Below are 13,855 nucleotides of genomic sequence, written 5' to 3'. Positions count from 1 at the left end.
ATGTACCTATCTAAAAGTCTCTTAAAAGACCCTACCGTATCCACCTCCACCACCATTGCCGGCAGCCCATTCCACACACTCACTACTCTCTGAGTATAAAAACTTACCCCGACATACTATACCTACTCCCCAGCACCTTAAACCTGTGTCCTCTTGTGGCAACCATCTCAGCCCTGGGAAAAAGCCTCTGACTATCCACACGATCAATGCCTCTCATCATCTTATACACTTCTATCAGGTCGCCTCTTATCCTCCGTCGCTCCAAGGAGAAAAGGCCAAGTTCACTCAACCTGTTCTCATAAGGCAAGCTCCCCAATCCAGGCAACATCCTTGTAAATCTCCTCTGCACCCTTTCTGTGGCTTCCACATCCTTCCTGTAGTGAGGCCACCAGAACTGAGCACAGTACTCCAAGTGTGGTCTGACCAGGGTCCTGTATAGCTGCAACATTACCTCTCGGCTCCTAAATTCAATTCCACGATTGATGAAGGCCAGTACACCATAATCATTCTTAACCACAGAGTCAACCTGCGCGTCCTGATGAAGGGTCTCGGCCCGAAATGTCGACTGTACCTCTTCCTAGAGATGCTGCCTGGCCTGCTCCGTTCACCAGCAAATTTGATGTGTGTTGCTTGAATTTCCAGCATCTGCAGATTTCATTGCAGCTGCTTTGAGTGTCCTATGGACTCGGACCCCAAGATCCCTCTGATCCTCCACACTGCCAAGAGTCTTACCATTAATACTATATTCTGACATCATATTTGATAATAATAGGCCCTTTTATTTTCTTTTTCGTATTAACTGTTTGATAAAGCTGAAATTTGTACATGTACTTTCTTTATAATTTTATATGGTATATGATCTGTTATTTCTGGCCGACTGACAATTCTGCATGGGCAACATTAGCTCAATTCGGGGTTTCTTTAATTGGAACATCATGATATTCCTGTTCAGTTTAACCCCAAATCATATAGACCCCAGACATGTATTGTTTATGAAAGGCCCCTTACCACTGAGTTACATGGCTGCTAGCAGAGCTAGCTGATGAGCCAAGTTTGTATACAAGCCCGGTGAGAGGGTTCCAATTGTATTACGACAAAGCAATAAATATGACCTATTGTGTTTTAAAATCTGTTTTCTCTATTTCCTCAGATAGCTTGTCATATATAGATATATAGTATAATTAGGTGGCATGTTATTAGCATGTACTTCATTCACAAGATACATTTGTAATTGAATTACAGATGTACTGTTAGCAAATTTGTCTTCACCACTTGAGATCTATAATCATACTGCCTCTTGCATTAATGAAAAGAATAAAGTCATTTCATGTGCTAAGATTTTCACTAATGTGACATGATGATCTGAATTTTCACTGTAAAGAGATGAAATCACCTCAGTTAAAACTGAGTTATAGGGAAAGGTTGAATAGGTTAGCACATTATTCCCTACAATGTAGAAGATTGAGGAGAGATTGGATAGAGGTATACAAAATTACAGTATATGGGTATAGATAGGGTAAATGCAAGCAGGCTTTTTCCATTGAGGTTGGGGGGCGACTACAACTAGACGTCATGAGTAATGGTGAAAGATGAAACTTTTAAGCGGAACATGATGTGAACTTCTTCACTCAGAGTATGGTGAGAGTGTGGAATGAGCTGCCAGTGCAAAAGGTGAATGCGGAGTTGATTTCAACGTTTAAGAGGAATTCAGATAGGTACAGTGCATGGATGAAAGGATTATGGTCCTGATGCAGGACGATAGTGTTATGTTTTGTAACTCCAAAACAGCTAATTAATTGAAAGCAAAAAAGCACAGTTAGGAATAATGTGCCTTAGTTTCGTTTTTAATTTAAGCAAGAGACATACTTCTGTCATAGTGGTCTGATGACGTATGCCATTCATGTACTCTTACGTATAATCTGCCGTGCATTATGTAAACAACATGGAATGCTTAAACAATGTATTTACAATATTATACAAATATTAAATACACAACTACCTGCTTAGCTGTGAACTCCAACTCAATATAGAATTCTTCTCAACTTACAGTATATGCAGTTACCAGAACAAGTTTGTGAACCCTTTGCAATTTCCTAGATTTTTTGCATTAATTGCTCATAAAATGTGGTCTAGTCTTCATCTCAGTCACAATAGTAGATAAGCACAATCAGCCTAAACTAATAACATACAAACAAATGTACTACTTCTTGTCGATACTGAGTACAGCATTTAAACAATCACAGTCTAAGTTCAAAAAAAGAATGTGAACCTTTGGGGTAATGCCTTTTACCAAAACTATTTGGAATTAGGTGTTCCGATCAATGAGATGAGATTGGATGTGTGGGCTGTAGAGGTGAGTTGCCCTACTTAAAAAAAAGACACAATAAGTCATATTACTGCCAGAGCCTGCTTTTCTCAAGAAAGATCTATTTATGTGCACCATGCCTCGACCAAAACAACTTTCATAGGACCTTAGAAGATGAATTGTTGAGGTGCATGAAGCTGCATCGAAAACACTGAAACTTCTACAAATGTACCGTGGAAAGCATTCTGACTGGCTGCATCACCGTCTGGTTGGGGGGGGGGGTCGAATGCTACTGTACAAGATTGAAATACTGAAATAGGTTGCAGAAACTTGTAAAATTTGTCAGCTCTGTCATGAATACTAGCCTCCATAGTATCCAAGATATCTTCAAGGAGCGGTGCCTTAGGAAGGCAGCGTCCATTATTTAGAATCCCCACCACCTAGGTCATGCCCTCCTCGCACTGGTCCCATCGGGAAGGAGGTACAGAAGCCTGAAAGCACACACTCAGCAATTCAGAAACAGCTTCTTCCCCTCCGCCATGCAACTTCTTAATGGACATTAAACCTTGAATACTACATCACTACTGTTTTATTTCTGCTATTTTGCACTACTTGTTTTAACTTAACGATTATATATACTTAATGTGACTCCGTTTTTTTCCCTCTATATTTATTTGTCATTTTTTTTGTACTGCTACTGTAAAGTTAACAAATTTCACAATATATGCCGGTGATATTAAATCTGATTCTGATTATACTATACAGATATCCACAGGACAATACATTTAAAATTATCCCATTCAGACCTGAATGTTTAATTGTTGTGGAAAATTTCTTACACTTGTGGGATAATGTCTTTTCTGACAAGGGGATGGGTCACTCTGCCAGGGCAATGCAGGCTATTCCAGGGATTGGGAGGCATTGCTGTTGGCATCTTCTGGACGTGTTGGCATCCCGTACAGTGTAATGCAAACTGCTTGATCTGCTGATCTATCTCAGGCCACCAGACAAAGCTTTCAGCCAACACTGTCATCTTGACCATGCCTAGATGACCAGCATGTTGCTACTCAACACTTTAGCTCTCGGTGTAACACTCTCAATCCCACATAAGGCAACCCCATCAAGGGCATGGTTATCCCGGTGCTGGTAAAAATAGGGAAAATGCAGTTTTTGCTGCACATTCCAGCCATTTTGAGTGGCCATGTAGACCTGAGACAGTATGGGATTTTTCCTGTCTTTCTTGCTTTCCCTTTAGATAATCTTTGCTGTAATAGGGACACTTTCCGGTTTGCATTAGGGTGAGTATGTCTAGTGGAATGTCTTCTATCGTAAATTTTTCAGGAATTTCCGTTTCTCAGGGTAAACAGGACAATCCATCAGCATTTCCATCATTAGTTATCCTCTTGTAATTGAGTCCTCCAAGATATAGAGCACATCACTGCATTCATGCTGCTGCTGTTAGTGGAACACCCTTCTGTGGATTGAAAATGGACGCTAGTGGTTGATGATCAGTAATGAGGCGAAACTCTTTCCCTTACAAGTACTGGTTGAAATGTTCTATACCCCAAATCAGACTTGAGGCCTCCCTGTCAATGTGCATAATTTTTCTCTGCAGTGATGCAAAGACTATGGGGCATTCACTTCCATCACTCATAATATGTGCCATGATTGTACCTGTACCAGCAAGCGAGGCAATACAGGCAAGCTTTACTGGACGATGTGGATCATAATGTGTGTACAGTGTCTGGTGTCACCATTTCCTTTGTCATTTGGGAAGAAACCTCACACTGCTTTGTCCATTGCCATTTCTTCCTGATTTGTCATAATGTTCAAGGGGTGGAACACAGTAGTCAGGCTTGGCAGGAACCTGTAAGAGTAATTGACAAATCCTAAAAATGATTGCAACTGTGACTCATCCTTTGGCTTGTGGCATCCACCACTGCTTGAACTTTCTTTACGCATTTGTGTAATCATTATGTGTCCATAGTGTGACCACAGTAAGTGTTCAAAGTTAAAAGTACATTAATTATCAAAGTATGTATACTATATACAACCTTGAGATTTGTCTCCTTACAGGCAGCTACAAAATAAAAGAAACCCAATAGAACCATTATAAAAAAAGACAAGCAAATGCGCAACCTGCAGTAAAAAAATACACAAAATAAAAGTAAGCAAATAACATTCAAAACTGAAGTTCACAAAATTGCGTCCACAGCCTCAGTTCAGAGCAGGTTTAAATAATTCACACTTGTTGCCTCATGTTCTGAGCCCATAATCTTCTAATCTTTTTAGCATTTATCTTGAGATTTTGGAGATGTTCCTTGTTGTCCTTACTGGTAACAATGATATCATCCAGGTAACACTGAGTGGCTGGACAGTCTTGCAGCACCTGGTTCATAGCTTTCTGCCAGCATGCAGGTGCAGAAGCTACTCCAAAGATAAGTCTATTTTAGAGATAAGCCCTCGTGAGTGTTCATGGTGAGAAATACTTTGGACTCTTCTTCCATCTCCATCTGAAAGTAGGCTTCTAAGGAGTTTGTACATTCTCCCTGTAACTGCATGGGTTTCCTTTAGGTGCTTCAGTGTCCTCCCATAGTCAAAGATGTCATTGTAAATTGTTCTGTGATTGGGCTAGAGTTAAACTGGAGGCTGCTGGGTGGCATGGTTCGAAGAGCTGATAAGGCTTCCTCTGCGCTGTATCTCAATGAAATAGAAATAAAAATAAAACATCAGCAAAGCTCATTTCGGCTGGTTTGGTGAGAGCAAGCTGTATGCTTTTCCATCCAATGCACTCAATGAAGCTGGCACTCAATTCTCATTTCTTTTATTTCATTTGCTTCAAAATACTACTCAATTCACAAAGTGAACAATATCCAGTCAACTGTTGTGCAATCAAATGCATCAGTCTTCCCAATGTAGCCAGCCATTTCTGGTCAGTTCAATTCCAGCATCCTCTGTAAGGAAGTTTGTACATTCATACACATGGGTTTCCTCCAGTGCTCCAGTTTCCTCCCACAGTCCAAAGACTGTTAGTAGGTTAATTGGTCATTATAAATTGTCCTGTGATTGGGCTAGTGATAACAGGCAGGTTGCGAGGTGGTGCAGTTCATTGGGCTGGAAGGGCCTGTTCCACGCTGTATCTCTAAATAAATATGCAGGGAATTCCAATTCTGAAATCTAATATAAGGACATTATTTTGTTTTATTCTTATATTTGAGATCTGGGCATCATTTGCAAGGCCAACTTCATAGGACTTCCTTGAATATTGTTTTCATAAAGTATTTAGGAGTCAACCACATTGTCTGGTCTGGAGTTGGATAAAGGGCAATACAAAAAGAAACTTCATATTCTCCCCCACCCCCACTCCGCAGCCCCGTCTTCCTCAGATTCCACCGTCAACTCCTGGGCCCTCGGAGGCTCCATCTTCCTCTCACTCCAACCCTCCCCTCTCCACTGACACCCCCAGCCTCCCCCCTCCCCCCTCTGACCCCAGCTGTCATCCGTGCGGGTCTTTACCATCCCCTCCAACCTTCAGCTGTCGGAGGCAGAACGCTCTGTTCTCAGTAAGGGCCTCACGTTTGTCCCCCTTTGCCCACACCTCAGCGAGTTCCGTGTTCGCCACGATGTGGAACTTTTCTTCCGCCGTCTCCGTCTCCGAGCCTACTTCTTCGGCAAGGACTCTTCCACCCCCACCGATGACCCCTGCTCCCGTCTTCAACCCTCCTCTTCTTCATGGACACCCTGCTCTGGTCTTCTGCCTGCTCTGGATCTCTTTATCGCTAATTGCAGACGGGACATCAACCGTCTCGACTTCACCGCACCTTGTCCCCATTCCAACCTCACTCCTTCCGAACGCTCTGCTCTCCACTCCCTCCGCACTAATCCTAACCTTATTATTAAACCCGCCGATAAAGGGGGTGCTGTTGTAGTCTGGCGTACTGACCTCTACCTTGCCGAGGCACAGCGACAACTCGCGGATACCTCCTCTTATTTACCCCTCGATCGTGACCCCACTAAAGAGCACCAGGCCATTGTCTCCCACACCATCACCGACTTTATCCGCTCAGGGGATCTCCCATCCACTGCTACCAACCTTATAGTTCCCACACCCCGCACTTCCCGTTTCTACCTCCTACCCAAGATCCACAAACCTGCCTGTCCTGGCCAACCTATTGTCTCAGCTTGCTCCTGCCCCACCGAACTCATCTCTGCATACCTCGACACTGTTTTATCACCCCTTGTTCAGTCCCTTCCGACCTATGTTCGTGACACTTCTCACGCTCTTAAACTTTTCGATGATTTTAAGTTCCCTGGCCCCCACCGCTTTATTTTCCCCTCTACCACCACTCTGCTCCGTCTAGCGGAATTAGTCCTTACTCTTAATAATTTCTCCTTTGGCTCCTCCCACTTCCTCCAAACTAAAGGTGTAGCTATGGGCACCCGTATGGGTCCTAGCTATGCCTGCCTTTTTGTTGGGTTTGTGGAACAATCTACGTTCCGTGCCTATTCTGGTATCTGTCCCCCACTTTTCCTTCGCTACATCGATGACTGCATTGGCGCTGCTTCCTACACGCATGCAGAACTCGTTAACTTTATTAACTTTGCCTCCAACTTTCACCCTGCCCTCAAGTTTACCTGGTCCATTTTCGACACCTCCCACCCCCTTCTAGATCTTTCTGTCTCTGTCTCTGGAGACAGCTTATCCACTGATGTCTACTATAAGCCTACTGACTCTCACAGCTATCTGGACTATTCCTCTTCTCACCCTGTCTCTTGCAAAAACGCCATCCCCTTCTCGCAATTCCTCTGTCTCCACCGCATCTGCTCTCAGGATGAGGCTTTTCATTCTAGGATGAGGGAGGTGTCTTCCTTTTTTAAAGAAAGGGGCTTCCCTTCCTCCACTATCAACTCTGCTCTTAAACGCATCTCCCCCATTTCACGTACATCTGCTCTCACTCCATCCTCCCGCCACCCCACTAGGATAGGGTTCCCCTGGTCCTCACCTACCACCCCACCAGCCTCTGGGTCCAACATATTATTCGCTGTAACTTCCGCCACCTCCAACGGGATCCCACCACTAAGCACATCTTTCCCTCCCTCCCCCCGCATTCCGCAGGGATCGCTCCCTACGCAACTCCCTTGTCCATTTGTCCCCCCCATCCCTCCCCACTGATCTCCCTCCTGGCACTTATCCATGTAAGCGGAACAAGTACTACACATGCCCTTACACTTCCTCCCTTACCACCATTCAGGGCCCCAAACAGTCCTTCCAGGTGAGGCAACACTTCACCTGTGAGTCGACTGGGGTGATATACTGCGTCCAGTGCTCCCGATGTGGCCTTTTATATATTGGCGAGACCCGACGCAGACTGGGAGACCGCTTTGCTGAACATCTACGCTCTGTCCGCCAGAGAAAGCAGGATCTCCCAGTGGCCACACATTTTAATTCCACATCCCATTCCCATTCTGACATGTCCATCCATGGCCTCCTCTACTGTAAAGATGAAGTCACACTCAGGTTGGAGGAACAACACCTTATATTCCGTCTGGGTAGCCTCCAACCTGATGGCATGAACATCGACTTCTCTAACTTCCGCTAGGCCCCACCTCCCCCTCGTATCCCATCTGTTACTCTTTTTTATGCACACATTCTTTCTCTCACTCTCCTTTTTCTCCCTCTGTCCCTCTGAATATACCTCTTGCCCATCCTCTGGGTCCCCCCCCCCCCCCGTCTTTCTTCCCGGACCTCCTGTCCCATGATCCTCTCGTATCCCCTTTTGCCAATCACCTGTCCAGCTCTTGGCTCCATCCCTCCCCCTCCTGTCTTCTCCTATCATTTTGGATCTCTCCCTCCCCCTCCAACTTTCAAATCCCTTACTCACTCTTCCTTCAGTTAGTCCTGACGAAGGGTCTTGGCCTGAAACGTCGACTGCACCTCTTCCTAGAGATGCTGCCTGGCCTGCTGCGTTCACCAGCAACTTTGATGTGTGTTGCTTGAATTTCCAGCATCTGCAGAATTCCTGTTGTTCATATTCTCAGTTGTGGTTACATTATAATGTGGATAAGTTAGTTTTACCTATACATTACACGCAAAATATGTGAATATTTGTGTGTATATATACACAAACACACACACACCCCCAAAATAAATTAAAATTTACATGTCTTTACATTGCGACAGAGTTGTAACGCAAAGATTTTTACTCCCTCATGTTGTGGGATAGATGTAAGATTTTAATATATTCTACAAAATTCCTTTCACTATGTAATTTTTAAGGAAATATTAATTTTTTTCTCTTTCCTTTGCAGGCTCTCTTTGTACTTTTTATTTTGGCTTACATTCACATTGCCTTTTCACGTTCTCCAATCAATTGCTTGGAGCACATCCGTGAGAAGTGGCCACGGGATGGAATCCTCCGTGTGGAAATCCAACGTAATTCTACCCGTGCTCCCATTTTTCTTCAATTCTACGAATCAGATAATTTTGCTGGCATGGTGAAAGAGCCAGCAGAAGATGAAGAAGAACTGACCGTAGAAATGTTTGACAACAGCTCTATACAGGTGTGATCATTGTTCAGAACATTGCAATCCAAATATAAAATATGAGAAAAATACTTTGGTAGATTTGGTTTACACAAAAATATAATTTAAAGTTCTGTTATTATCAGAATGTTATTTGAAATGCTCATGCAGCAAATACATAATTAGGAATTTGGGGAAGATTTTTGAGTCAAAAAGTGGGGAGAGCCTTAAAAAAAAATCTTTTCAGCATAGCTGGACTGTGCTAGTGCTCCTACCCAATTTGAGGAGAAAAGTGTACAGTAAAGGGTATAAAGAAAGATTGTTGGGCTGGAGTTGTGAATTATATATGCCATTGTAAATAGAAGAGATTCTGCAGATGCTAGAAATCTTGAGTAACATACACAAACTACTGGAGGATCTCAGCAGGTCAGGCACCATCTATAGAGAGGAATAAGCAGTCAACGTTTCAGCTCGTGACCCTTCAGGACTGAAAAGGAAGGAGGAAGAAGCCAGAATAAGAAAGTAGGAGAAGGGAAGGAGTACAAGCTGGCAGGTAATAAGTTAAACCAGGTGAAGGGGAATGAGGAATGAAGTAAGAAGGGAGGTGATAGATGGAAGAAGTAAAGGGCTAAAGAAGGAGGAATCTGATAGTAGCGGACAGTAGACCATGGAAGAAAATAAAGGAGGATGGGCAACTTGGGCCCCATTTCTCTAAATAAAATTCATTTGTTCATCTATTAGTTATTTCTTTGCTTGAATTTTCTGGAACTGGAGGTTCTCTGTCCTTTTCTATGCAGTAGTCTCATTGGAGAGCAGCACATATTTTTGTGTCAGCACCAAAGGTTGGTGAAAATTGATGGCATGGATTTGTTTATCTTTGAATCTCAAGAATTAATTATATACACTGTATAGACAAGAAACTTGGAAACCCATCCATTAATGTTACTTAAAATTTTCAGCTGGATTCTAGAAAGAGAGGAGCTTCACCTCATTACAACATTCTCAATCTCAATCTTTGAATAAATTGAATAAATGTCTAATTATATAAAGGAATGTTGTTCAGAAATTTCCTGTTGCCTGGAATACATGCTAAAACTGCTGAAGTGTGCAGATAGAGACAAAATTAGCCAAAAGCAGCCTATTAAATACAACCTAATCAGAAACTTCTATTAAGCTGTTCAGTGTAGCTTATAAGGAAGGACAATACAGTTGCACAGAAGTGTTTTTCATGATAACTGAAATGCCATTAAAATTCTTAATTTTTGTTTTAGCATTGGGTGAGGAATAGACAAGGTTTATGAGATAATCTATTCTGATGCTGAATCAGCAGGTTATTGTCAATATTTGAATCGTTGGCATAATTGCTAGGTTTGTTTAGTGCATTTGTTGCAGTGGTTTCTGAAGAATATTATCCTTATACCTCTTGTATAATGAGCTTCATTCATTTTTCTCTCTGCTGGACCACTGTCTTTGTCATAAGAATAAAAGAAATAGGAGCAGTAGACTGTACAGCCCCTTGGTACTGTTCCACCATTTGACAAGATCATGGCTGGTCGTCTAACAGACATAACTTTACTATCCTAAGCACATTTACTGAGCAAGAAAATGGGACACTGCTGACCTATTATCAGTAGTAGGAAAAAGAATAAAATTCATACAATGGACATAACAGCAGAACAAGTTTAAGCAGATCTAGCTTGAATTTTTGAAAGGAAAATCATGACTAATCTACTTTGAGGATGTAGAATAGGTAACCAGTGGATGAGCTGAATTTGGATTGTCACTGGCGTTTTGATAAGGTTCCATACAGGAGTTTGGACAACAAAATTAGAGTAGCTGGAAGGGTTATCAAACAAAAAGAAAGGGATTAAATAGATATTTATTGAGTTGATAGGGGGTTCTGCAGGACCCTGGCTATTCATAATCTCCATTAATGTGGGAATGAAATATCATAGTTCTAAGCTTACTGATGATACAGACCAAACTGAGGTTGTGAGCAGGAAGGAGGATGTAAATAGCTCTGAGGTATTGTTTTTAACATGCAAGCACAATTTTCAGGAATGTATTACTTAATTTTCTAGCCTACTTCTGTACTTAATGTACATCTGAGTTTATCAATTAGTCCTGGTAATGGAAGGCAGACAGTAGTGATGTATGGGTGCTTTTCTAACTGGAACTGTGTAACAGGTGGTGCACTACAGGGAACAGTGCCAGAACCCTTGTTGTTTGAAATATATACAAAAATAACGGATGAGAACATAGATGATCTGATTGGTAAGTTTGCAGATGATATGAAAATTAGTGCAGTCACAGATAGTGAAGAAAGTTTAAGGATACACAGAATATTGATAAACTGCAAAGTTGAGTGGATCAATGGCAGAAGGAACTTAATCCCAACATATGTGAAGTAATGCACTTTGGGTGGTCAAATTCTGGTAGGACTTTTTTTATACTGTATGATTCTATGAATTTGATTTAAAGGAATTTAGCAAAAAGCTGCACCCAAAAATTTCCATCTTATCCCAGATCATCACATTTCAGTTTGTTCCCAAATCTCTGGTTTTTCATGTCATGTTTGTGTGGTTAATTTGCACTACACTGCTGCTGCAAAACAACACATTACATAAGACAGTGATAATAAACTTGATTCTAATCTGTAGAAGCGTATTCAGAGGTTTGTGCCTCTGAATACGCTTCTACAGATTAGAATCAAGTTTATTATCACTGTCTTATGTAATGTGTTGTTTTGCAGCAGCAGTGTAGTGCAAAGACACAAAATTGCTGTAAATTACTTGTTTATGTTCATACTGAAAGCATTCTTAAAAAAACTTGGTGTTTTTGCAATGTGGTAATTGTCACACATGAGAAATTTCAATTATTTACATGAGCAACTCATTTAAGAAACTTCCAACTCAACAAGAACTTTACAGATAAGTTGAGGGCTAAAATCCAAACCTACTGAAGTACTTGTAACACCTTAGCTACATTTACTTTCCTCCATTCTTCTAACTTTCAACTCCATTAATATTTGTATTTATTGCCTTTTTGTCTAGCTTTAAAATTTTCTTCAGTTCTTTGGAACATTCAGTCCTGTTCCTTATCTTTAAATAAATTTCTTTTAAATCCTTAGAGTCTTGTTATGAACAAGTTAGAAAGACAAAGGATAAATGAGAGTGGTCAACATTGATACTTTGAATGATTGACATTTACACTTCATGTCCTTGCTGGTTGCAAAAGAGTTATTCAGGTTAATCCCAATTTACCAGATTTTTGTCTTGTGAGTTTATAAGTAAAAGCACATCAGGTGTTCGTCCGGAATCTTTGCAAATGTAATGTGGGATTTTATCTTTGCTGCAGTGACTATTAAGTATTCTTTACTAGAAACAGAATAGGTTCTCAATGCAAAAAGACAACTGTACGCTATCATTCTATCTATAGCTTTTAAAAACTATACTTGACAGTGAATTGTTTCTTTTAAATTCAGCTGGAGATGCTGTCTTCCTTTGATTATTAAAATATATTTAGACAAATGCATTAACCCTTGATTTCCATAATGATTATACCTGTACATTCAAAGTCTTTTATTGTTGCCTAGGTGTCTACTTTTCAATTCCCAATTCTCGCTCCAACACTTGGTAATCATGGCATGAAATTCAGTTAACTCTCAGTACTGGAGCAAAGCATTCTCTTTTTTCCTGTAATCACTCATAAAAGCAGGCAGTGTGGAAGGGGAAGAAACCAAGAGGTTTTATGCCACTTTGGCCCAGGATTGAAGAAATGAAGCTGTTTTTAAAGGATAACATTGATTCTGGGACAGGAACCAAAACCAGATATTGGTGTAGCTTCAGCTTGATAAAAGGCTTGAATCTGTGTATAGAAAATCTTTTTCTATTTAGTGTACTGAATTTAGATACCTGAGCAAGATGACATGTGACCTAAGATGGGGTCTATGCCAAGAAGAATCTATTTTATTTGCAGTTTTATCAAATACAAAGTGAATTTTTTGCTTCAGTTAAAACACCAGTCCCTGATTGGTTAAAAAGTTAAAACTCTAATCTTTAATTCAAATCTTGCGGCCAAGACTGATATGCAAGCTCAAAGGTTAGAACATTACTGAACAGTATAGGCCCTTTGGCCCATGGCATTGTGCTGAACTTTAAACCGACTCTTATGATCAATCTAACCCTTACCTTCCACAAAGCATGCCCTTTTCTATCGTCCATGTGCCTATCTAAGAGTCTTAAATGTCCCTTATGTATTTGCCTCTACCACCAATCCTGGCAGCATGTACCCAGTACTCTTGTTTATTTTCTTAAAAAGGAACTTGTCTCTGATACTCCCCTCTACTTTCCTTCAAATGACCTTAAAATTATGCCCCCTTGTTTTAGCCATTTCTGGCTTGGAAAGTGTCTGTCATCATTTTGTACACTTCTTTCAGGTCACCTCTAATCCTCCTATGCTCCAAAGAGAAAAACCCAGCTCGCTCAGCCCATCCTCATAAGACATGCTGTCTAAAGCTTCCACGGCTTTCTAAGATAAGGCAACCTAACCAGGGTTTTATCGAGCTGCAACACTACTTCATGGCTTTCGAACTCAATCCCTTGTCTAATGAAGGCCAGCACACTATATGTCTTTCTTACAACCCTGTCAAGTTATGTGGCAACTTTGAGGGATCTATGAATGTGGACGCCAAGATCCCTCTTTCTCCACACTGCTAAGAATCCTGCCATTACCCTGTAATCTGCCTTCCAATTTTACTTTTCAAAGTGAACCTGTTCACACGTTTCCGGATTGAACTCCACCTGCCATTTGTTAACCCAGCTCTGCATCCTATCAATGTCCCCTTGTAACCATTGATGACCTTCTACACTCTCCACAATACCACCAACCTTTGTGCCATCTGCAGACTTACTAACCCACCCTTCCACCTCTTCATTCAAATCGTTTATAAAAATCACTAAGAGCAGGTGCCCCAGAATAAATCCTTGTGGAACATCACTGGTCATGGAACTACAGGCAGAATACACT

At 41.3% G+C, this 13,855-nt stretch overlaps 1 protein-coding gene across 2 annotated transcripts in view; it reads left to right on the top strand.

Annotated features, from left to right (window-relative positions):
- tmem259 (transmembrane protein 259) overlaps positions 1–13,855 on the top strand; it is a 73,277-nt gene that overhangs the window by 25,630 nt on the left and 33,792 nt on the right. For both annotated transcript variants that reach the window (XM_072244130.1, XM_072244129.1), the window contains exon 2: positions 8,615–8,866. In XM_072244130.1, the coding sequence (XP_072100231.1) occupies positions 8,615–8,866 (252 nt within the window). The remainder of the gene's footprint in view (positions 1–8,614; positions 8,867–13,855) is intronic.

This window comes from Mobula birostris, chromosome 26, assembly GCF_030028105.1.
Source record: "Mobula birostris isolate sMobBir1 chromosome 26, sMobBir1.hap1, whole genome shotgun sequence".
Taxonomy (NCBI): Eukaryota; Metazoa; Chordata; class Chondrichthyes; order Myliobatiformes; family Myliobatidae; genus Mobula; species Mobula birostris.
The sequence above is the reverse complement of the archived record's forward strand: the minus strand, read 5'-3'. Positions and strand labels throughout refer to the sequence as shown.